The following is a 25,855-nucleotide window of genomic DNA, read 5'->3' on the forward strand; positions in this document are numbered from 1 at the left end:
TAAAGGATGGTGTAATCGGAAGACGTGCAGACGGGTAATGGTGAACCTGACGACCGTTTAAATGTTGAAATGGGATGTAGCAACCATCAATTTATAGCCGTACACTGCATTATATTCGCATATTGACTATAGTGAGCGGAGCGGCTGCCCTCGAGTCTCTCGCCGTTACAAGGAGCCCAACGAGCGGTGACTATGCTTGGAGCCCGCGCATGCGCAGTTTGAACCCCGGGGCCGCAGGAGATCAGAGCTGGTAAGCCAAATTTCAGTTCCGAATTGATCCGCAGCCACTAATTTACTCCACATTTTAATAATCCCTGTAAATATAGCAGAAGCGAGCGCCTTTAAAACTTCATTAATTTTAAAGCGACACGTGTTTGTTTCCCCTGAAAGCGTTTAAGCGTTGCGCTTATATTCAACCACTTGGCTTTTCATCTTAAAAATATAGATTTGAAAATGGCACCGCTTTAATTGTCATAATTGAGTTAAGTAGTTTTAAAATACTAGAAGCGGTCGATGTGATGTTTCTACGCTGCATGTAAGCGCTTTTAACGTTACGGAGACGACAATGTTGCTCATTGAGATGAGATGTTGCCGGAATTGGTGACAGGGTTCATTTTTCACTAAACGGGATCTACACGGGACTTGAGACACTGGGTTTTACACCTCAATGATTTCTCATTCTCCGCCATTTTAAATGAAATGCCGTTTTATTTTATGTGTGTGTGGACTGGGAAGCCTACGCGTAAATATATCGGCGTGTCACCATGATTGCCTTTTTATTGGAGGGAATGGATGGCTGTTTAAAAGTCACTCGGGGTCATGGCTGCTGATGGAGGAAGCCTCAGTTCTGCCATTATTGTGGAAAATGGCACTCGTAAATAAACGCTTTTTAATGTTTCTGAAGTTGGCTAAAAAATTCAGGATATAATTAAGTTTTAAATGGTCTTTTTTGAAAGGAAAACTGTTGGCATGCAATGTACATGAATAGGAAAATACTTTCTATGCTTATATAACGTAAATGTGGTGGTTGTAATGAATTCTCTTCTTTCCAGAAATGGTCTTAGGAGCCCCTCACTTGTCTTATATTATCTATTATTATCTAATTTATTTCCTCCTGTTGTATCAAGAAATGCCATCAGACATATAACCATAATTTTATGCTTTTTGAATTATGGAAGATTACAAAAAGCAGTTTTTTTCCTCAAAAACAACTCATTTGCCTTGAGTGCTTTATAATCTGTTCAATGGAAAATACTCTATCCATAGAACTCATTGTAGGAAAAAGTGCGAAATCCCCATTTGGTGAATAACAGACGGATATTATTCCCACTCATGGTTAAAAACTAAATCACAACCATCTATTATTTGTATTCAGAGATCCACATTTTATCGGTTCTGATCAGATACCACAGCTGTTTCCTTATCTTTTTACTATTATCAGTATTATTGTTGACATTATTTTTAAGGTTACATGATAAGGTTGTGGTAAACCACACATTTCGCATCAAAAGTGCGCCCCCCCCCCCCCCCCTCAAAAAAAAACCCCACAAATGTATCCGGTTTGAATTTATTCGAAGGCTATTTACTTCGGTCGTGTGTGTGTGTGTGTGTGGGTGATGTGTCTCGTGGTACTTTATGGCAGATTCATGATCTAGCACAAGCAGTGGACTTGAATCTTGATCAGCACCATCATTCCACTCTCCAGTCAGCAGCTGAAGAGGATATTCCCATCTTTTCTTTAATTGCTGCCAACAGTTTCTCCTGTTAGACCGCTGAACTAGTTTGCGGCGTGTGTGTTTCTCCAGCGCTTCGCAGTGAAGCACAGGGACGTAATTATGAGTGCCAAAGTGAACGTGGAGGCTCCGCCCAAAGAACCCGACTGTGCCCCCTTGGCCCCGTCCTCCTCGTCCCCTAGTGAGACCATCCTCATCTGTGGGACCGACAGCAGTGTGGCCAAGAAGGCCAGGCCCCCTCCCCACACCACCACAGCTCTCCTCCTGCCAGGTAAGCATAGATCCAACAGGAGGTGAGCAGGTGGCATGAGAAAGACCTCCCTTTTAACTCTGTAAAATTTATTTTTAGTATTTCATTTAAATATAAATTGTACTTTTTTTTGCTGTGTATCTCCATGCAAGATCCAAGGCAAGGGTGCATTTTGTCAGGTTACCTCTCAATGGCGTTGTCGATCAAGTAATAACTTTTCTGCATTGGGGCAATCAGTTAAAAATGAATTGAAGATTCAGACAATGAAAAAAAACATGAAAGAACAATAAATAAGATCCAGAAGATAAACAGAGTTAACAAAATAATATATTGGCTTGTAAATGCGCTGCAAGTGGCTACCGTTTCCTCCTCGATTTTAGGAGAGAGTTGAGTATGATGGAGTTTTTGCATATCTGTTGGTTGGAGGTGGTGGACGTCTGAGGAGGCTACCAGATGGCAGAGGCTGAAACTGTTGATGTAAAGGATGGGAGCAATCACACAGGATGGATTCTGTTTCCTTACATAACTGCTTGTTGTGGAGATCCTGCCGAGTTTCCTGAACGTCGCCAGTAATTTTGCTGCTGCATTAAACAGCTCATTATTATTACAGCAAAAAATAAATAAATAAATATATATACTGTATATATATATATAGTTTAATATGAAGAGATTGGTTGTAGCAGATTAAAATAAAGGTGAGCACAGACTCAATAAAGTGATTTAAATAGAGAAAATAAAGAGCGCACGCCTTGGCGAAGTGAACTTTTGGTCAAAGCAGTGATGGCACACCTCATGTCACAGTGTGCCGCTGTTCTGTGGAGCTTGAGGACGTCGACACCTGATATCATTTCGATTTTTAATATCACCTCCTGTGTCTACATGAACCATATGTGCAGTATGATCTTGCTGTACAGCTCATGAAGACAAAGCAGTGTAATTTTGAGATGTATCAAATGATCTTTATTTCTGGCTTACTTCCTGTGACCAGTGTGAAACTACTGCTGTATAGCACTTTCTAAGTTGTTTTCAAAAAGTGCTTTTTAGATAGAAAATAGGAATTCTTATTCTTAATGTGTGCATAGTGGACTCTTTTAATGGAGAGTTAGCCAAATAGATTTAGCATAGAATATTTGGGATAGCGGCTAGACACACTGAAACATAGCTAAGGTCACCTTTGGTTAGCAAATCAACTTCACGTTATCTCATGTAACTTGTGGCTCATTTGAATATTCATCCTTTGTCATCCATCCATCCATCTACCACTTATTCTGTTAAGGGTCACGTGGGGGGCTGGAGCCTATCCCAGCAGCTTTCGGGCGAGAGGCAGGGTTCACCCTGGACAGGTCACCAGTCCATCTCAGGACCAACACATAGAGACAGACAACCATTCACACTCACAGCCACACCTACAGTCAATTTAGAGTATCAATCAGCCTCGTCCCCTCTTGATGTCTTTGGACTGTGGGAGGAAGCTGGAGTACCAGAGAGAACACACACAGGAACAGGGAGAACATGCAGACTCCACACAGAAAGATCCTGTGCTCGAGCCGGGGCTCGAACCCGGAACCTTCTTGCTGTGAGGAAAATAGGAACCACTGCACCACTGTTCTGCCCCCTTTGGGAACCATAAATGCAAAATGCGACAACAGATATTGAGATATGACAAGTTAAGTGACAAAAGAACCTGGTGGTGGTGCTAGAGGGATCGTTCTCTAGAAACCACGAATGTGAAAACATCACAGTATCACATCCATTTTGAGATGTTTGAATCCAACATGGCTGCCCCCTCCTGTTAGCATGGCTAAAATAACCCAACTCAACCAAAGTTAGCATAATTACATGAATCTCTCTACAGCACCTGGCCATCAGAAAGTGGAGGTGACTCCAGCTGTTGCAGTGGGGGACCCGGGTAAAGGAGTCAGGGCCAATGAGACCCCCACTCTGACAGCACAGGTGGGCGGGGCTTGTAGCATCGTTCACGTCCTTGAATGGAAGGAAGGGATGGCCATCCTGCCCAGCAGCAACCTTAAGGTAAGATGATGTTTCTGACTTTTTCACGTGATAAATTTAGAACTGCTGCTACTTCTCAAATCAGTCGCACAAGAGATTTAAAACAATTTAAGGTAAGATAAGATAAACCTTTATTCCTCCCTCAGTGGGGAAATTGGCACTGTGACAGCAGAAGAAGAGTTGTTTGAGAAGTAACAGCAGCAAAAGTACAAGCGCAATAAATAGAAGAAGCTATAATAAACTACTTGGTTTGTTTTTTTTGTTGCATTCACCACCACTGTGTGTTTCAGTTGGTTCCTACAGCAGGACAGTATTCTCACAGCTCATATATTTCTTCGTTGTTTTTGGTGCCAGTTTCATGAATGGATCGTCTGCTGGACAGCTGACCTTATATGGTATTTTAAGGGTTATTTTTAGGGCGTCAATCTCGCTAATTTGCTCCGCTCATTAATTTGGAACATCATGTTTACGAAGCTCATTTATGAATAGTTGGTGGATGTGACGTGGCTCGCTCATGCAGCTCCACGTCAGGAGAAATTTAAGATGATAGTATGAAGACAAACTCACAGTAGGCCCAGTGCTGTACTCCCATAGCAGCCATGAAGTGCTGAACTCATTAGGACAACATCGGGTACAATGTAATACTAACATGTTGATCGAAGATTGTTGCCATAGTTACAGTCCATCATCCTATCCCTATAATTAGTTAACAGTCCGTCTCCCAAAAAAGACAGTTCTTGGAACTTTGGTTTCATTTCTGTGTGTGTGTGTGTGTGTGTGTGTGTGTGTGTGTGTGTGTGTGTGGTGTAGTTCTGCGTGAGTGACGTAGGAGCTCTGAGCACGCTCATCACCCCAGGGACCACCAGCAGCACCACTGACGCCGCAGCAGCCGTAGCAGCAGCAGCAGCAGCAGCAGCAGCAGCAGCAGCAGCAGGTACTTCTGGGAGACCGACTGACACAGAAAGTGCTCCAGCAGACAAGCCAGGTAGCGTCATAAAAACAGGTTATATAAGGATTTAGTAAAGTCAAGGACTGAACTCTAAATACTGCAGTCGCTCACACTATTGGAGACCGCAGTTGAGAGGAGGATTTGTTGATTTTATCACTTGACACAAAGTTAAGTATCTTGGGATATTTGAATTTTTGGGAATTTCAAATCAAGTGTGTGATTTAGGCGACTTTCATAAACTCCCATCAAGACGAAGTTCATTCAGTTTACCTCCAGACGTGAATAATTGAAAAGTTTCTGGAGTAGCTGTTTGCTGTCATCGCATCAGTTCCTCTGAACTTTGGCCGATCGAAATGCGGTATCTAACCCCACTTTTCATGCAAACTCAAGCTTCAAGTTAAATGTAATTTTCATGTTTTATCTACAAGTGTCGTGTCTGTTTTGTGAGGGGCGGGGCCGTAGGTTGTTTGATGATGTCACAAAGCTTCAGAGCTCGACAGAATCCTGACATCCTGATTGCAGTTCCGAGCCAAGTCAAGTTACAAGCCAATTTTGATGTTTGATCAAATAAACATTTGTCAAGATCATCAAGGAAAAGACTTGAATACCAACAGAAAATGGATTCTTTGTTTAGTAAATGAATATTATAAATATATAAATATTTGCTTAAAATGATTAAATTGCCGCATGTGTTTTGGTATTTTGCTCAATAATATTTAATCATTGTATATTTTAAGCAAAAACAAGTAACACAATTGAGAAACTGTTGATTACATGCTGGCATCATTCTTGGTTCCATCCCAGGTTGTGACCTTGGTGTTATTTCTGTATGTCCCTCTTTTTGGAAAAAGTGGGAGTGACCAATTCTTTTTTTTAATTTTATTTTTAAACTGGTTATCTTTAACTCTGTATTTTGTAACAGTTCTCTAACTACTTATGGTTTTTGTCTGAGTAAAACTTCTTTCAGCAGTTTTCTCTGGGAGATGCTTCATCGTTGGGCCCCTTTCTTGTGTTTCAGATGTTTCTCTTCCTGTTGGTCCTGTGCGAGGTGCAGCAGTGGAGCCAGAGAGGTTGGCCCAAGCCAAACCTGATGTCCAGGTTGGGCCGGCCCAACAGAACCACGACCCAAGAGCCCAGAGAGTCTACACAGAAGAACTTCGCAGAGAGCCGATCACTGACAAGTACCTTCATCACAACTGCATGTAGCCTATTTATACCATATATCCTGCTATATCTACACTGTTTGTACAAGTACACTCTAAGAGGAAAAACCTGCCTAAAATAAGAGAAGCTTCTGGAAAAACTAGACATCTGTTTTAGTAGTAATACCAGACAGACTCACACATAAAAGTGATGTTCACCAAAACCCCCCCCCCCCCAAAAAAATGTGGGGAAATGAAATTTCAAGATAAAAATAAGAGAAAAGTCAGCCTCCTGGCAGGTGATGTGAGCGTCGCGGTATCTGTCCTCTCCACACCAGGAGGAGCATCGGGGTGGAAAAGGTTCCAGCAGGCGGGAGAGTCTCCTCCCTGAATGCTGATCACCTGAAACCCATGAGGAAGAGGAAGAGGAAGGAGTACCTGAGTCCCTCCGAGGAAGACTCTGATATGGAGGGCACGGTGGGACAGCGTTAACAATTTGCTTTAATTCAATGCTATTTTGATATGTCATCGCAGAATAAACACAAGTGGAACCGATCAGATTAATTCTATTTAGTGTTGAATCCACTTGAGACAGTTATGCACAATACAAGGGCTCACCTAAATAGAACAGGACCATTATTAATCTTATTAATTACCCCTGTTTCACCCTGCTATTATATGTCATAAGAGACTTTTGAAATAAAAGTGCTCATTACATTTTTTTTTTTTCCCAGGATGAGAAGACGGATGATTCCAAAGCCGATGGCAGACACATCAGAGGTGATCATCTTGTTTTTATCTTCACTTCAGAATTCTATGTCAGATATCTAAATTGAAATTCTCCTAGTTGAAATGTCAAGATTACATCATGGATATCTGGTATAGTTTTTCATTTTAGGTATCTGGAATCAAAATTATTACCAGTAGCAATATAATTATAGATATCTGAAATGGGAGATTTTCTTAGTAGGAATTCTGTTGCAGACATCCAGAATGTTCTGTCTAGGTATCAAAAATGTGCTTGTGAATACTCGGAAGTCAATTTCAATATGCATGAATGGCGAAAGCGACGTCATTTGTCCTTGGAAGAATATTATTGTGGATATCTGCAATGTTCTTTTTGACTCAGAAGAATTGAATGGCAGATATCTGCAACACAGGTCCAGCTTGCAGCTTCCAGGTAGAGGACTGGCTGTTCTGCTAATATAGAATTTAACAATATAGATAGTCCAACTTTTTTTTTTTTTTTAAATACTGAAGGTGGAGACAGTAAGACAGAGCAGTGGACATGGGCGCAGTATCTGGAGGAAACCAAAGCTGTCGCTGCTCCCAACAAGCTTTTCCAAGAGGTACGTTTGAGTTACCCACGGCTGCAGCGTGCTTGTGTCACAGAAACTCCATTAACTCGTCTGTCAAAGTACCACTAGAGAGTCGCTCCTGCAGGTAATTTTATATATAGACAGGGATCATGAGGTCATTAGAAACATGGAGAAAAAAAAATCAGGGTTTGCGAAAGTAGCAACATCCAGACCTGGATTTAAAAAAAAAGGTATATATTTCAATACATGTTTATGAAGTTTGTTTTTTGTGAGATATATACTGAAAAATGGATTCTCTCTTTGTTGGATGTTAACGCTCGTTCGAGGGAATGTGTGATTGTAAAAATTTTCCACACGGGCATTGAAAAGTTATGGAAAAATATTGAAAATGGATTTGTCAAAATCTGCATGAACCCTGTGTAGGATTTTATTCTGTTAAAATAATTGTTTTAATAAAACCTTCACTGATATGGAAATAGCAATAATGCAGTGCATCTTCTTTCCTTTGTCTGATTTAAGCAGGAGGTTTCATTTTAATTCATGTTGATCTCCTCTGAAACATTGTCTCCTTTCCTTCCTGGTGTCCAGACTCAGAGAGTTCCCGTCGTGAAGAACGGCTTTAAACAGGGGATGAAGCTGGAGGGCATCGACCCCCAGCATCCCTCCATGTACTTTGTTCTCACTGTGGCCGAGGTGAGCCGGACATCCATTAACGTGCTCGCTGGACCTTAATGAATCCCAGAATGCTTTGCAGCAGCTCCCGCCAGCCTGATTTTCTCATCCTCGTCATCATCTAGGTCTGTGGTTATCGGCTTCGACTCCATTTTGACGGCTACTCTGACTGCCACGACTTCTGGGTGAACGCCAACTCCCCGGACATCCACCCCGCAGGCTGGTGTGAGAGCACAGGACACAAACTACACACTCCAAAAGGTCAGAGGTGACAGCACTCACCAACAAAACCAAACAGATGTTTTCAGTTGCAAGTTATGGTTGGTCGGTGTCTGCGTATGTGGCAACCATGAGGTTTCCAAGTGCGCCTGCTCTCCCCCAGGTTGTAAAGAGGAAGAGTTTACTTGGACCAACTACCTGAGGATGACTAAAGCACAAGTGGCCCCCAAAGAACTCTTCGCCAGTCCTGGGAGGGTAATACAGTTCTTGATTAATGTTTGATCTGACGTGGCGTCCAGACTGTCATGACTGTCCTCTGCACCCTCAGACTCAGTATTCGTCAGTATCTAACAGTCTTTATCGTGTCTTTGGATAACTAATAAACAATTCAGTAATGACAACACATGTTCATTCTGTTTAGATGGATGTGAAATGCGGTTTCGAGATTGGAATGAAGCTAGAGGCGGTTGACCGTATGAACCCCTCCCTCATCTGCGTAGCAACCATCACTGACGTGGTGGACGACCGCTTCCTGGTTCATTTTGACAACTGGGACGACACGTATGATTACTGGTGTGCATCTTATACTTTGAAAAATGCTTCACACATTTAATTCAGCAACATCCTGATGTGCAACAAAACTATCAAACCTGTACGACCTTCCTGGCGTCTGTTCTCTGTGAAAATATGCAGGTGTGATGCCACCAGTCCGTACATCCACCCTATCGGTTGGTGCCAGGAGAGGAACCTGCCGCTAACACCACCCCAAGGTGACCAGTTTTTATCTAGTCTGTTTCATTTTGTTCATTTGATGTAAACATTTTAAAAACAGCTCAACAAAAAACATGTATGAGAGATTATTTGTGTTGTTCGTGGTCACTCACTGATTTCTTTTGCTCCAGATTATCCGGACCAGGGCCTGTTCTCTTGGTCTCGCTACCTGCAAGAGACCGGCTCCACAGCGGTGGCAGCCGATGCCTTCAAAGTGGTGAGCATATATTTAATTTTTTTTTTTTTTTAAATTTGATCAACACAAGCACATTGCCTGTCCTTTGAGGGGCGTGGCCGTGGGTTGTATGATGCCACAAAACCTCCTTGACAATCTTGTGACTTCAGTGCGCACGGCAGGTATCAGTCGATTGGCTGAACGGTCTTTGAGTCATTCAAGCCACAGACGAACAGACAGAGATTTCTTGCATTGTGCTTGCTGATGGAGAACTGCTGGGTGTAAATTCTTTGAAGGAGTGTGGTACGAGACCTGCTCTGCCTGTAAAGTGTCATGAGATAACTTTTGTTGTGATTTGGCGCTATATAAGTAAAATTGACTTGACTTGACTATTTGACAGATTATTGTAGGAATGTTCGTTTTCTAGTTGACAGTTGTGTGATTTGTGTCAGAAAGAGCAGCCATGCTGTGGACAAGGCTTGAATGTTGATGAAAAAACAAAGAGTTAACCAAAAAGTGCATAGAACTCCTAGATATGAATACGCCTCAGTTTAAAAAGACAGTTTTTCCCATCATCCTCTGTTTCTTGGTCCAGCGCCCCGCTCACAGCTTCCAGCCTCAGATGAAACTGGAGGCCGTAGACAAGAGGAGTCCTGGTCTGATACGAGTGGCTACTGTAGAGGAGGTGGAGACCCACCGCATTAAGGTAACGTGTGTGTTTGTGTGTGTGTGTGTGTGTGTGTGTGTGCGTGTGTTTTTATGATCTTATTTGTGAGTGAGATTGTTGCTCTGATCTCATCAGTTAGGAAAAGAGAATGAGATCTTCATAGTTTTCAGGTTCCCTCTGGAAAACTGTTCACCTCTCTGGTCTCTGTCTCTGTGTCAGATCCATTATGATGGCTGGAGTCACGTCTATGACGAGTGGATGGACTCTGATCACCACGACATCCATCCAGCAGGCTGGTGCGAAGCGACTGGTCACCCGCTCAAAATCCCTCCACGGGACGTGAAACCGCAGCAGCCACACGGTATTAAAGTTCCAATCAAACTTATTCTTGACAGCAGTAAATATTGTGTAAAGCTACACAAATGTGAGTGACTGAGCTGGTGACAGACCAGTAACAGCTGACGGAAAATGTCTGATTTCCATATATTTGCCTCTCTTTGTCATAAAAATAATAATAATAATAATAATAATAATAATAATAATAATAATAATAATAATAATAATAACAACAATAACAACAATAATAATAACAATAACAGTAATAAAAATGACTAATGGCTGACTTCCATTTAAGTGCTTCAGTTTCAGGATACAGCTATAAAAAAATATATTATCTTGAACTGACTATGAATGTTTTCTGAATATTGTATTTTTTCTGTGTGTGTGTGTGTGTGTGTGTGTGTGTGTGTGTGTGTGTGTGTGTGTGTGTGTGTGTGTTCAGGACCGAGGGAGCCTCCTGCTACAGCCCAGTCCAGCTACCCCTCCTCCGTCCCCTGTAAACCCATCAGCCACCCCAGAACAAACAAGTACAGCTTCCACAACAGGTGAACTCGGCCACGGGGTCATTTAATAAATGTGTTATTCTGCAGGGCCCCTGAAAGAATCGAATGACTCCACATCATGTTCCTGTAACTTTAACCTGTAATTCACCTCTGTCTCTCAAACAGGAAGTGTCCAACTCCTGGTTGTGATGGCTCAGGTCATGTGACTGGTCGTTTCACGGCTCATCACTGCGTGTCTGGCTGCCCGTTGGCTGAGCGTAACCAGGGCAGGCTGAAGGCCGAGCTATCCGACTCAGAGTGCAAGAGGAACCTCTTTTTCGGCCAGAGGACCAAGAAGACCCATTATCGTGGCAGGTAAAGGTGCGTGTGTGTGTGTGTGCAGGTTTGCCTGCACGTTCGCTTTTAGCTTGACTTTAATATCAATCTCTGTTTTTCAGGATTGGTCGTCCTCCCAAATACAGGAAGAACCAGCAGAGAGACTACCAGAGTGAGTTTTCTAAATGCTGGAATATTTGTGTTGATATCGTAAATTAACAGCAGTTTAATCACAGCACCCTTTTATATGTCTGTGTGTGTGTGTGTGTGTGTGTGTGTGCGTGCGCTCAGGTATGTCATCGGAGGGTGTGTATCCGTCGCTGTTCATGTCAGCCCTGAGTGGTCAGTCAGACAGGACTCTGTCTCTGTGCTGGGAGCAGCACTGTAAGCTGCTGCCGGGCGTCCAGGGCATTCACGCCAGCCAGGTGGCAGCGTGGGGAGTGGAGGAGGTGAGCTCACTGACACACGCGTTTAATTTCTCTTGACGCATCTCAATTCTCACGCTGTTTTGATGATCCGGAATGTTTTTGCAGGTCTTCAAGTTTGTTCAGAATCTAATCGGCTGTGAAGAACAGGCCCGTCTCTTTAAAGACGAGGTGAGATTTCCAGTCATAGGATTACTCACGTGATATGTGGTTAAAACGTTTTAGAATGAAGAAAGTCGTGCTGTTATGTCGTGCTAAAGATTCATATTCAGACGTGATCAGTCCACTTGTGACTGCGAACATGGCTCCACTCTACTCGCGAGACAATCGTAACCTGAGAAATAAGTTCAAATTGACGACATGGAAATTTGTGAGACACTGAGTCAAGACTGTCTCCTAAAGAGCAGGACTTTCTCATCACACCAGCCGTGTGGTTCTGATTGCAACATAACAGGAAGTAGCAAACACCAGACTGACGTTAGATTGTCAGACACAGGTTCTGACCACAAGTTTCACAGTTTGAATGGGAAGTTGAGACTGTTCTTAACCTTAACTGTTTGGTTATTACTGTACCGGAGCAGTCAACCTGTTAAAAGTGTTTGTGAATAAACGTCTGGACCTCAAGCATCATCAAGAAACACTATTTTTGAAGTCTGATCACTCAGAAGGGTCCAGAGGTACGACCCGACAGTGGTTGGTCAGTGATAATTCCAGGTGATTTCAGACGACCATTTACTGGACTGATATGATCTAAAGCTGCTGTTACATGGCCACTGTTGTGTCTGCATCTCTCCAGATGATTGATGGCGAGGCCTTCCTGTTGTTGACCCAGACCGACATTGTGAAAATCATGAGCATCAAACTAGGCCCCGCCCTCAAGATCTCCAATGCCATTCTCATGTTCAAGAGCACAGACGAGGGACTCAAGTGATCCTGTCCTCACTCACAAGGCGCCAGGACGCCCATCATCATGTGCCAAATTCATTCTGTTGCAGGGAGAAAAGACCCTGACCCCTTTTTCATGTGTTTGGTGTCCTGTACCCATCAGAGAGAGGGAGAGAGAGAGAGAGAGGGAGGGAGGGAGGGGGGGTGAGTGGCAAATAATGAATCAGAGAGAGACATGAGGGACACATTGGGGTGAGGGGTGCTGGGGTGTGTGAGGGATAACGTCAGAGGTTTTAACTCAGTATCCATCATGAACAAAGCCCCCAGACATCATGTCTCGTATATGTAGTAAATGGTTTGGCTGAAAGTTCAAAACATAATGCTCCCTCCTGTGACTGTCACCAGCATGGAGGTATTAAAATAGAATATAAGATGCTCCGATAGGAATCCAGATGTATATAAATGGGATGGGGAGGGTGGGAAAGTGCCCAAAATATATGAGTGGGAAGAGTTAAATGCAGTAGACGAGTGAAGCTGTCAAAGCTTCAGATTCTGTGCAATAAAGAAAATAAACAAGGCTGAAGGACAGTAATGTTTTCAGTAACAGCCCCTATGGTTATTTGACCTCAACAGAAAGGAAATTAAATGAAATACTTTGCTCAGTTGGAAGGAGAGTGACACTAAAGTTTTCTCACAACATGGTTGACCACTGCCGGAACCACCGGACCAGCTCAAACAACGTCTCCGTTTTTATCTCGATGATCTTGAACTCTTTCCTGAAAATAATGAAAAATGACTTCTTCTTTTTTTTAGCACAATCTTGAATCCCCAAATGGCGTTGACACTGATATTACCACACTTGGTCACTAGAGAGTGTAAACGCACTATAAACAGTTTACTTGTGCAGGAAATTCAGAGTGTTTTTCATGGAAATGTTTACACACGTGAGGTTATAATTGTATGAATTTGATATTGTGAGATGAAAGTTTACAAGGGCTTTTGGTATCTTGGATATTATTTGTGTCTCTCTGGTGGGATTTGTGTGCGTGCGTGTGTGTGTGTGTGCGTGTGCGTGCGTGCGTGTGTGTATCAGGATATTCTTGAATCACAAATATCATTCCAACCATACGAATCAGTAAACGTCCAAAGCTCTGTCGGTGTCTTGTCTTCATTTTAGGGCTCAAGCTGTGGTTTTTGCATGTATATGAGTAGCCCCCCCCCCCCCCCCCCCCCTATATTGCTATCAACACGTTGCTGTACTGGTGACAACTCCTCCCATGCCCCTTACGCCCTCGCTTCTTATCTTCTGGTCTCGCTACAGAAGAACTAGTGACCTGATAACATGGCAAAATGAAAGCATCCACCTGACCACTTGGTGGCAAAAGTTCCACAAAAAATGGAAAAGTAGGTGTTGCTGTTTCATCCAATGGAAGGAGAACTCCTACAACAGCGCGGTTTCATTTCAAAATAAAAGCGTGCTACTTATCCCACCAGGAAAAGCAGTGAAGTCAACAACAGAGGGGAAAACCCAATTTGCTTCTGTAAAATAATAGTGTGTGTGTGTGTGTGTGTGTGTGTGTGTGTGTGTGTAATTCCGCGTCCGACAGACAACACCAACAACAACAACTACACTAGCAGCAGTAGAAAACCCATCACACACAAGGTTTTCAAAAAGAACCAGTAAACTACTCCTTTAAAATATGTTAATGAGTGTAATCATTATTTCCAGTGTCACATCCAACGCTGGAGTACAGTCCTTAAACTCATCTTTGTACAATACAAGTTTTTTTATTTCTGTTACTTATGACTTTCTATCATTTCTTACATGTATGGTACTTTTGACCCCACTACATTTCCATGAAGCTTGTTGATCAGCTGTTGATTTGATGTATTCAAATGTGATTGGATACAAGCTGAATTCCTCACAGGAGGAAAAGAAAAACGAATCACAGTGCTGCTCTTAACTGGGTGTCCAAATGCATCCACGAGTGAAACAACATGAACAAACAATTTTTGGATGTTTTTTTTTTCTTCTTCAAATTAATTATATTTTCATACAGTCATCCATGATCTACAAAATCATTTGACATGTGAAAGGTTATTTTTAATAGAAATATGATCGTTACACCGACTTTTACTCTAGAAATTCAAAGAAATCTAAAAAAGAAGAGGAAGAAAAAAGTACTACAGGTGCTGAGGTCTCAAGCAACAGTTAAAAAAAAAATTGGATTACTCAGTGTGAATGATTTGCAGGCTACTTGTTTTATTTTGAAGGGAAAGAAGAGTCCAAACACACACACACACACACACACACACACAGAGTTCCGCTTCCTTTTCAAGCACAGGAACTTTTCATCAATGATTCACTCTGTCTGCCGACCTTCCTGAGCATGAGCACCTGAAATCAAATCACTAGGACTTGACTTCAGATCAGCTGGCGAGGAGAAGAGTCCCCTCAGCTCATTGACCTCCTCATCCTCCACCTTCAGGTGAGTGGACAATTTACCTCCCACCTTTAAACTATCATAGTATCAATGTCTGAGAGAATACTTTCTGCAGCGGGTGATAAAACTGATATTTGTTGGTTTGCAACCAACTGGTTTCTCCTAACCAGTTTGTTTGGTTCACCAGTCAAAGATGTTCTTGTCAGTAAGTGACATTGTTGCTGTCTTAGCGTTGCAGTATTTATTAGATCATGACGTAGATAGACTTGATTGCTCTGATCAAAGGTCACGATTTTGTCGTGGAATTTTCTCATCCTCTAGTTGGGAGTAACATTCCCATCACAGCGTTAACTTTTTCTCACAGTAAACCCTTGATAATCCTGCAATAATGATTCTAATAATAAAAGTAGCAAGGGCTCAAAGTTGTTCGTCACTCAGTGCAGATTTTGGGAGTTTACGGTGATATTTGATAATGAAAATGGAGAGTTCACTTAGAGGAATAAACCTTTGTAACAGAGCTTTGGATTTCCCCTGCTGCTATACTGAAAGCCATGGTCATTTTTATCCCACCTCTCTAGCCCATGATTTATTTGAGTTAATTTATGCATTTATTCTGCAAAAATAAAAACAGACTTTCCAGTTTATGCATGTTTTGCTTCACTTTTTTAGAGTCATGCATCAGCTTGTTCAGTCGAGGGTTTTTTTGTTGTTGTTTTTTTACAGCTGTCTGCTCTTGTGGAAAGACTCTTACATGACACGGAAAGGAGAGTTAAGAGTAAAAAAGCATTTTTGCAAAAGTTCTCTGATAGAGAGAAATAAAGAGTGAAGATCCCAAATGGGCGTGTCAAAACTAGAGATTTGTTTCTGGTCTGCTGCTCGGATGTTCTTTGGTTTGTCTCATAGCTCTGTGACGGACAAACTCTCTAAAATCTTGTGTGTTTCTTTGTTGGCATAACTGGATATCTTTGTGGCCTTAAAGTCTCTGTTCATCAACTGTTGTCATTGTTAGTGCCCATCATTTTACTCCTATAGTAAATAATTAAGACAAGAAGAATTGGTATTACTTCAGTGTTTGTGTGTGTGTGTGTGTGTGTGTGTGTGTGTTTGTGTGTGCGTGTGTGTGTGTGCATGTGTGTTATTGGGGGGGTCATCCTGTATCTGATGACGGGTATGAGAATGACACATCAATATTTACCATGTAAACGTGTTCACTGATACACATACACACACACACGTGCGCACACACGCACGCGCGCGCGCACACACACACACACACACACACACACACACACACACACAAAATGTCCTTCATTGTGTCTCTGTTGTTCCAGCATCTTGTCTCTTACAAACCAGAACTACCAGCTCCTCTGGATCCCCGGCCTCTCTGACTGAGGTCAGCAGTTGATTCGGAAACATAAACACACACATACACACACGCACACGCACACGCACACACATGCACACACACACACATGCACGCACACACACATACACACATGCCACATTTTCTTCTGAGTCATGAAAATCAATCTTGTCTGTTAAATTAGAAAAAGAGGAAAGTTGATGAGGTAAACTGTTCCTCTACCCTCCCCTCCTGTCCCCTCCTCTCCTCTCTTCTCCTCTCCTCCCCCATCCCTTCCTCCCCTCCTCTCCTTTCCTTTCCTCTCCTCCTATCCTCTCAGGTCAAACACTGATGCTGGTTCCCTGTGAAAGTGGAATGGATAAAAGCTATGGCGCACTCTAATGTGAGTGTATTTTAGTTGCTGTCATCGGGAACGTCGTCCATCTCAGATGTGATCACTCGCCCCCTTGATCTTTGACAGTGCCTCTGTTGGTTTGTTGTGTTGTTGATTTTACCTGACATCATTCAATGTCAAGTAAAAAATTTGCAGAATATTCAAAAATACATTGAAAAAAAAAAAAAAAGAATCCTCCAAGGCACAAAACCGTCAAACAAATGATCTCTAACAGTTCTGGAACACTGAACGTTCTTCACAGTTCTTGTGGTTCTCATGTGATGGAAGCCTCATGCGTCATCTTGGGGCCATGGAAACCATTGTATGTAACGCATTAGAACAAATAGGACGAATTTCTGACAGAAACGTCACATGCTAGATGTGCTCTAAATACTCGACTGCTTCCTGTCAGTGCTGCATCTCTCCTACAGATGGTAACGGGCAGTTTCATTCAAGCTATTTCCACACAGCACACAAACAACAACAACATTGTTCCTAGAAGTTTCGCCTTTTAATCAGACGTTGATTTTCCTCGCGGTTATAAATCTCAGACTCGAGTTGCTGGGGAAAATTCAGCGTGTTTAGACAGAGAGAGGTCTGTTTACCACTGTTGTAACATTCAATGTTCTTGCTTGTATACTGAGGCAGGAATGTTTTTTCTTTTTGTTTGGCATTTGATGGACTTTAACATGCAAATGAGTGTTAAAGGTGCGTCAAATTGTGGGAAAAAGTCAAATTCCGTAGCTGCAAATGAATCAAAGCATGGCAATAACTTATATCTTTGAGTTTTATTCTCCTTTTTTTTGGAAATAGGGATTTTGACTGTAAATTCTGTAAATTTTGCAACCCTGGTATATATTTAGCACTTTGTATATAACACGTTGTTCTTCTTTTTCTTTGTGTTTCTTTGTAGGATAAGGTTTTTATTGTTACAACTGACTCAGGATCACGCACAAGAATTCCAATCTACTTGTTTAAAATTATTTTTAACCTGTACAAATGGCAATAAACTCTAAACTAAACTTCTAGTGCAGAGTGCTGCACCGTGACGATCTCATTGACCCCCTTCCCTCCACACACACTCGGTTACCTCCAATCACCTGCAAACACCTCACACACTCTTGAAGCTGTTCCAAAGTAGGTATTTAGAGGCTAAAACAAAAAATTGTTGCAGGATTTTTTTTCACATTGGGAGCTTTCTTTTCACCCTATATCAATATTACCTGCTACTTTTTACTCCAAATTTGAATAAATGTAACTATAATTACATAAAAAAGAACATATCGAGAAGTCCTTTTCATTAGCTGTATCTCAGAAGCTCAAGTTTCCATCTGCTGCAAGAATTTTGATGGTGATTGCAATTTCAAGGGGACGCATTACCCAGGAGGCTACTTTCCGTCTTTGAAAATAGCTTGCTGAATTCCCCCCCCCCCCCCCAATACTTTGCTTTCCTGCTTGATTCCAAATAGTCATAATCAGACAGATGCAGCTCTTGCTTCTGAATTGTGCTCACTGAGGAAAGAGGATCGTGTTTTAGTTACATAACAGGATTGTGTTTTAGATCGCGTTCGTATTCGGTGACAATCGCGCAGGTTTCAGCGTGTTTCTCCTAAAAACCTTCACATAAACTATGCTCATACATCCTTGACCAGTTTCAAGTAAAATACAGTACAATCTTAATGGAGTGCACCACGTACACCTGCATATTAAACACTACCAGTTGGAAAGTTGTGCTTTTATTCCTCCCCACTATTTTTAAAATTTGATAAAGGGACGCTCACAGTAATTGTAATACACTATTGAACATGTTATTTCCTGCCATTTGCAATTTGAGGTGAGAGGAAACTTTCATCGTCGATCCTTACTTAACATCAATAACAGTCGTAAACCTTGCTGCCTGTGGCGTTACGCCATCTGAAGTAGTCGCCAGAGGGTCTTCCTCTCTCTGTACACGGCTCAAACAAAAAAGTGATCCAACAACATTTTTAAAAAATCCACATGACTGAGTCTCAATCCTTGTGTTGACTTGTTTTTGTATGTGTTTGTCCTCCAGCTGCGGTCACCATCCTCCTCCCCTCATGACGATGTCAACCTGGGGCCTTCAGCAAACCCACAGTCAGTAACTCACCTCGTCGCTCTCTCTCATCAAGCACGCAATCTAGCCACGTAGGCGGGAACCCTCCGCGAGTGTGGAAAAACTTGTAATTTCACAGTATAGATCAGATATTTAAGAAGAAAAATGTGCATAGAGTTAGAAATACAGTGCAAGTTCAGCTCTGACGCCTCTGTTTGTCCTCTGTTAAATGCATCGCCTCGGAGGTTGTTGTGTAACTGTGGTACAATTACTGTGTTTGTTTCAGTGCCAAACCCACCGACTTCGACTTCTTGGCTGTTATTGGCAAAGGGACTTTTGGAAAGGTGATGCTGAAATTCATCTACGTCTCTTTTTATTCCTGATCAGTCTCTTTGACGTCGACAAGGAGTTTCTTTCGCACTAGTTTCTGTTTAGATCTTTCCTCTCCGTCGATCCAGTGTTAGCAGGCACTGCTTTATAACTTTGACCTTGTGAGACAAGAACAAGAGAGAGCTGTGTGTGTGCGTGCGTGTGCATGTGTGTGCGTGTGTGTCTGACATTGACAGACAGGGTCAGAAAGTGTACCTGACTGTCTGATCAAATTGTGCTGCCTGCTTCATGAATCATTAACTCTGCAGTCTACTGAGGCCTCTTAAGGTCACATGACATCACCAAGTCAGCGCTACAGTAAAATACGAGACAATGGAATGAATCCACCACACAATAAACTCGAGTTCTCCACAGGATCTGCACACCTCAGAATCCTCTGTAATGTCTTGACAAAGATGCTGGCTTGGCGTGTTTACTAAACAAACTGCTAACAAACAAGCCTTCATGCAGGTCCTGCTCGCCAAGCTCAAAGCCAACAACACGTTCTACGCCGTCAAAGTGCTGCAGAAGAAAGTCATCCTGAAGAAAAAAGAGGTGGGTCCCCCCCCCCCCCCCCCCCCTCATGCACATTGATATCTTATCACAGTTTTCTGGCCGAGCTGCAATTCCATTTCCTTACCAAGGTTCCCTGTGTGTGAAGATAACATGCCTGCGCTGATTTAGATTAAATCAGATTAAATCAAATCTGGCCAGAGAAAGAACAACTAAAGTCTTCCACTGAGTTTTCCACGATTCCTTTGAATCGGGCAGAAGTGAGCCGAGAGGAAAAAGTCTGTGCGTGTGAGTATCTTTCAGTGTTTTTAGTAAACAGGGTTTTCACCCAGCAACACGATCTCAATCTTATCTAATCTGCAGCTTGTTCTGTACAAAGGACATTTTTTACAACTCCCGGAAAATAAATACTGTATATGTGTGTGTGTGTGTGTGTGTGTGTGTTTATCAAACACACATGCCCTCTCATCTGGAGTGTTTCCTTCTGCTTCAGTGAAAGTAGAAGATGTGACAGATGACCTATTGACTGTAACTCTCTAACAGCCTCTAATCCTCGGTATTATCACCACCTTCCTGCGCCACCTCTCAGTCTGCAGGAGCCTCTCGCCTCCTGCCGTTCCCTCCCGTGTCTATTATTTTTCTTGCACTTCCAGTCCCTCGAATCAAGAGTCAGCATCACCTTCCATTTGTTCTCATCACAGGCAAACATTTAACAAGGAAGCAAACTAAAGTAGATTTCCTTCCTTTTAGTTTTCCACCCTTTTGGAATCTTCCTCATCCTCTCTTACAAATCCGGCCATGATCAGTTGAAGCAGATGCTCTTGTAGTCGTCACCTGCATTAAATCATTGCGTCCAGTCAGAGAAGTGCATCTGATCCTTTGTCTGATTCTAAGAGTACAGTATCTTGTCGCTGTAGATTGTTATTTCACAGCAAATGTTAGGGACTATAATAATGCAGGCAGACACTGTTTTGAAGAGCGGTGGATTTGATGACCTTAGACGGAGGTATGATTCCACGACGGCGGTAGATGGGTGGCACTATGTTTTTTGGATGTCTGTCTGTCTGTTCTGTCCTTTTTAACGCTATTTCTATGAAACACTTTGAGAGAATGACCTCAAACTTGGCTCAAATGTCCACCGGGACTCAAGGATGAACCCATTTGAAAACAAAAAATGGTGGTCAAAGGTCACTCTCATCTCAAACAAATCCAATATTTCAGGAACACCTGGAATGAATATCTTTAGCTGTTGTACAAACAGCCACTGGGATTCAAGGATGACCTGAAAACGTCTTTGGCACTTTTTGTGGAAGGATAAATTTGTGCCTCAACCTTTCATGACTGAGGTCCACCGTTGTCTCATGTATCCCAGTGACGATCGAGGCGGAGGCATCTGGCCCTCTCCATTTCATTTGTCCTGTTTCATTTCTGTCTTGCAGCAAAAGAACATCATGGCAGAGCGAAATGTGCTGCTGAAAAGTCTGAAACACCCGTTTCTGGTTAGGCTCCACTACTCCTTTCAGACCTCAGAGAAGCTCTACTTTGTCCTCGACTACGTGAATGGAGGAGAGGTAAACGTCTGGAAGTGAATCGTCAACGGGCTGGATCTCATTTCTTTGTCCCCTTCCATCCTCTTCCTCCCTCTTCATTGTATCCACTATCCCTTTCCTTCTCTCTAGCTCTTCTTCCACCTCCAGAGGGAGAGGTGTTTCTCTGAACCCAGAGCCAGGTTCTACGCCGCAGAGGTGGCAAGCGCCATCGGCTACCTTCACTCCCTCAACATCGTTTACAGGTCCGACCAGGATTTTATCGCAAAGCGTAAAATTAACAAAGCGTCCGCTTCTAATCTGCTTTTTCTTGCTTGTTTAAGAGATCTGAAGCCAGAGAATATTCTCCTAGACTCCCAGGTAACACATTTTCTAAGAATTCTTTTAATGTCTCACTGTATTACTGTAGATGTTTGGGTTTTCACTCCCACTCTCTTTTACCTGATGTGTCAGGAACACTTTCAGGGACTCCCGAAATTTAACACAAGCCTCCGCTTGGGCTCGAGGATGAACTGGAATTATTTTGGTGGTCAAAGGTCACTGTCCCGCCCTCCTCATGTGAACGCAATATCTCAGGAACACCTTAAGGAAATGAGTTCAGGTTTAGTAAGAAATGGATAACCTGAAAGTCTTTTGATTGTCAAAGCTCAAAAGGCAAAGTCACCGGGACAGAAAGACATCAGGGAGGCATATCAGCGCAATGCAGTATTCCTCTTCACAGTTTTTAATGTTGTTGTTGAATTAGACTTGTGGAACAAGGGCGTCAAAGTAAGTTCCTGCTCGTGTTTCTGTGTGTGCAGGGTCACGTGGTGCTGACAGATTTTGGTCTGTGCAAAGAGGGTGTAGAACCAGAAGGAACCACATCAACTTTCTGTGGAACTCCAGAGGTACGTTTATCTAAATTCCCAAAGTAAATCTGAAAATTGCGCCACGCTATCATATAACATACGCTTACCAACAAGTACAATTTACTGTGTTCCCCATGTTTAAAGTACTTAGCGCCAGAGGTTCTTCGTAAGGAACCGTATGACCGGACAGTGGACTGGTGGTGTCTGGGAGCGGTGCTCTATGAGATGATCTACAGCCTGGTATGTTCATTCATAATCAAGAGTTCCTTTGCAGTGACACGTCTTGAGTACACGGGGAACAGAGAACGTCTGGACCTTAATTTGGAAATCTGATGTCTAAAACAGCAGTCTTGGGGATCTGCCCATCAGATTCTCGATCCCCAGTGGGAGTTTCAGTCTTGACGGTGCGGCCGGAGGCATGGTCAGAGCGGGATGGAAATGTAGTTTTAAACATCTAGTCATTAAAATATTTGGTCAAAGAGATGCTTCGACCTACGCTGAAGCTGAACACGCCTCTGAAACCAGCGGGACGTGGTTTTCTGATACCAACGAGACAGATCAAGCAACTATTTTAAAAGAACTACCCCAAAAACCAGGAGCCTTAATGTTTTAATTATCAATTAATCTGTCTTTTTAAAAAAAATTAAACAATGAATCCTTTATTTTATAAAATGTCAACAAAATCTGAATGAAGCTCATGACAGTTTCCTAGAGCCCAAAGTGATGCGTTCAAACGGATTCTTTCACCTGTCCAACAGTGCAAGACTCTTCATTTTCTGTCATAAATGAAGAAAAGTAGTAAATCCTCTTATTTAATAGTTTGGAGTTTGGATTTTTGCTATTTTTCCTTGATAGAAAAATGTCTGAAATGATTAATTGATTGTCAGAGTAACTGGGAGTTCATTTTCTTTCAAGGGACTAATTGATTAATTAAGAATGCAGTAAGAGGCCACATTTAATCTCTTGTATTAACTGTGAACAAATGAGAACTAGACACATTATTAATACCTTTACCGGCATGTAACGTGGATGTCGGCGTCTGTTCCCATTCGCCCACCTCAGCCTCCTTTCTACAGCCGCGACGTTGGAGAAATGTACGATGGGATCCTCCACAAGCCGCTGCCGCTGCCACCAGGGAAGTCTGATGCTGTCTGCTCTCTGCTGGGGGGGCTCCTGCAGAAGGACCAGCACAGACGCCTCGGGGCCATCGCTGACTTTGTGAGTAAAAGAATATATCTCAGCTGTGGCTGCACATCAACAGATGGTTTGAATTCCATTAAATGCTCGAGGGGAGGATTAATCCTAACCCTCAGCAGTGATTCAGACTGATATAAACTCAGTCGCTCTGCCAGAGCTGCCACTTGGCCAGTAAATGTGTTTGAACAGAAATGTAAACATCATGATGTACATTTGGATAACACTTCTTTCTTTTATCTACAGTTAGAAATAAAGAACCACGTTTTTTTCTCTCCAATCAACTGGGACGACATCTATCACAAGAGGATCACTCCTCCTTACAACCCCAATGTGGTGAGCTCCAGTCAATCCAACTCATTCTCTAAACCGACGGTTCGCTCCTCGTAGTGAAGCTGCCCAGACATCAGCACAACTCTGTAAAATCATTCCAGTGTGCTGGGCCTCCAAAATGACACCCGGTATTCTTTTCTTTTGTCTTAAAGTTCTCACTCCCGGAGATTTGACATCTACTGTAGTTTTTTCGACAGTTTCTTCTGGTGTTATAAGTCAGTGATGGCTCTCTGTAGTTTGTTTGTCATTTAAAAATATCACAACAGCTACTTATTAACGGGTATTGGCACATATTGCAACACTCTACATAATTTACTGCAATTCTTTTTTTTTTAAATGAGCAGAGAATGCAGCTTTGCTGTGAGTATGTATGGATTTGGGTGGTCTTAACACAGTTGCATGGCATTAAACTCCACAGGCAACTGTTATAAGATAGGTACTTTATTTGTCCCAAACTGGGAAATTCTCTAAATGATCTTATGATCATGACAGTGATTCCTGAATACCTAATTGCATTGTGACAAAGAAAAAAAACAGCACAAACATCAGCTTTCAAAATTGCAGGCACAGCAGGAATGTTTATTTTTTTCTTAATGCATCAGGACCAGAATATTAACGCATTATTGTGAAAAAAAATGTTGCGGTACATGTGGCTGTATTTTATTGCACAGCCCACTGTCGATGACATTTTCTTTCATTATTTTCAGAGAGGCCCAGCTGACACGCAGCACATTGACCCGGAGTTCACCAGAGAAATGGTTTCTAACTCAGTGAGTCGGACCCCAGAGTTCAACGCCAGCACCAGCTCCAACAACGCCTTCAATGGCTTCTCCTTTGTGGCTACCGAGGACAGCTTTCTGTGACCGAACCTCCAGCTCTCTGCTCACCAGGGACAGGGTGACTGATGATCATCGAGGGATCACACCTCTTCTGAGTTCAGATCTAACTAAATATGAAACCCTGCTGGTCCCCGTTCAACATGGCGTCCGCTGTGTTTGACTACCGCAGAGGTTTCTGGGATGCTCCACTTGAGGATGTAGCAGAATTTCAAAACAGAATGCCTGTAGTGGAAAAGTCCAGTATAGTAAGTTTTTGTTGTTGTTGTTTTTGCTTGTAGCTTTTTCACAGTCTGAAAAATCTAATATAAAGGGACACACAGACATCATCATCATCATCATCATCATCATCATCATCATCATCATCATCATCATCATCATCATCATCACGTGTCTGGTTGAAGAAAACGCTTATTTCATCATGTGACTTTGTTTCGCTAAACCAACTTTTATAGAAACTGGACTAAACGAACCCATTTCTTTTAGTGAACGTAAGAAATTATTTAAGTGCAGAATTAAAATCCACAAACAGCCCAAGAAATTAGCAAAACTTACTGAAAAATAACACTCAGTCAAACACTGTAAGCGGTTTGTAGGACACTGTGGGGCCTCGTAGTCTTGTTTTTGTTCATGTTCTAAAATCCTCCGTGTAGCTTCACATTTGAAATAGTCCCTGTTGTGCACATTATTATGATGTGGACTGCAGTGTATTTTGTCTTCTGTATTTTAACTCAAGATAAGTTTGAGTTTAGTATGTAGAGAGGAAAAAAACAACAGCTGATATTTAATAGGAAATAAATGCCACATCTGTGAATATGCGGAAGCAACTTTGCAATATGTTTTTTTTTGGAAATATTGTCAGTGCTGCTCTGCCCAGGACATGAAGTCTTTGTTATTTCTCAACCTTAAAGAAACCTGAGATCTTTGAATATGTTATTTTGCTATTTACCTCCTTTAAAAATGAGTTGGCTTTATTTTTCATGTATTGTCTGTATCAGAAAAAAACGTATGATTCGTGCTCTTAACAGTTAGAAGAAAAGCCCTCAAGGAACAACCCCGTTCTGACCCTCTTTGTCAGCTTTATTGCTCCTCAAACTGTGACCCTGCGTGCCAGTTTGTTGGTCCCTGGCCGATCCTGTAAACAGAGAGGCTGACGTTAAAAGAGCGCCAGGTCACGCTGCCAGCAGCAGCAGCGTCATGGTGGGCTGATGCCAAAACCACGTTTCTGTGCGTGTTTGTGTGTAAGTGCTTGTTAATAAATCAAACTGCTGTCAAAACATTTACGTGTTCTTTTTCAATGAGCCATTTAACATGTGTGCATAACAGGGGAAACCAGCCAATCGGAGAGCAACATCTCAGTAAGGCTCTGTGTCTAAAATGCGGTCACTTTAGGGAGGACCTGAGTGACCTTTGCTGAGATTACAGATTATGCATCCACGTGGCTAAAGCTATTAATAGAGTAGCAACAATTAATTCAAAGCTATTTTGATAACTAATTAATCATTTCATTCACTGGTTCCTGATTTGTTGGTTAATCAAGACGATAGTCATTAATTTCATCACTTGGTACTGGGCCATCACTGGGAG

General features: G+C 42.3%; 2 protein-coding genes across 7 annotated transcripts; both read left to right on the plus strand.

Moving 5' to 3' along the window:
- The first annotated feature begins 169 nt into the window (after positions 1–169).
- On the plus strand, positions 170–12,556 carry l3mbtl1 (L3MBTL histone methyl-lysine binding protein 1). Of its 4 annotated transcripts, none has more exons than XM_086212742.1 (22): positions 170–250; positions 1,806–2,004; positions 3,839–4,014; positions 4,804–4,978; positions 5,961–6,144; positions 6,423–6,561; positions 6,819–6,864; positions 7,345–7,433; positions 7,992–8,096; positions 8,201–8,336; positions 8,458–8,549; positions 8,716–8,867; positions 8,988–9,064; positions 9,197–9,282; positions 9,836–9,946; positions 10,127–10,268; positions 10,689–10,791; positions 10,915–11,103; positions 11,187–11,236; positions 11,356–11,513; positions 11,598–11,660; positions 12,286–12,556. In XM_086212742.1, the coding sequence occupies exons 2-22, from the start codon at positions 1,836–1,838 to the stop codon at positions 12,418–12,420; spliced, it is 2,577 nt and encodes an 858-aa protein (XP_086068868.1). In that variant the 5' UTR covers positions 170–250; positions 1,806–1,835; the 3' UTR covers positions 12,421–12,556. The 4 variants fall into 4 exon arrangements, 3 of the variants coding, with proteins under 3 accessions (XP_086068868.1, XP_086068869.1, XP_086068870.1); XM_086212743.1 differs by having other exon boundaries at positions 5,961–6,123; XM_086212744.1 differs by having other exon boundaries at positions 4,804–4,927.
- A 2,158-nt stretch (positions 12,557–14,714) lies between these two features.
- Positions 14,715–25,564, plus strand: sgk2a (serum/glucocorticoid regulated kinase 2a). Of its 3 annotated transcripts, none has more exons than XM_086214211.1 (14): positions 14,718–14,863; positions 16,150–16,211; positions 16,501–16,563; positions 18,608–18,669; positions 18,915–18,972; positions 19,469–19,552; positions 20,950–21,081; positions 21,190–21,302; positions 21,381–21,417; positions 21,858–21,944; positions 22,050–22,145; positions 22,968–23,123; positions 23,346–23,435; positions 24,140–25,564. In XM_086214211.1, the coding sequence occupies exons 3-14, from the start codon at positions 16,549–16,551 to the stop codon at positions 24,293–24,295; spliced, it is 1,086 nt and encodes a 361-aa protein (XP_086070337.1). In that variant the 5' UTR covers positions 14,718–14,863; positions 16,150–16,211; positions 16,501–16,548; the 3' UTR covers positions 24,296–25,564. The 3 variants fall into 3 exon arrangements, with proteins under 3 accessions (XP_086070338.1, XP_086070337.1, XP_086070339.1); XM_086214213.1 differs by having other exon boundaries at positions 14,764–14,863; positions 16,172–16,211; XM_086214212.1 differs by lacking the exon at positions 16,150–16,211 and having other exon boundaries at positions 14,715–14,863.
- Positions 25,565–25,855: the final 291 nt, after the last annotated feature.

The sequence above is a fragment of the Aulostomus chinensis genome, chromosome 9 (genome assembly GCF_037954235.1).
Source record: "Aulostomus chinensis isolate RoL2024-O1b breed Wild chromosome 9, RoL_Achi_v1.0, whole genome shotgun sequence".
Lineage (NCBI taxonomy): Eukaryota > Metazoa > Chordata > Actinopteri > Syngnathiformes > Aulostomidae > Aulostomus > Aulostomus chinensis.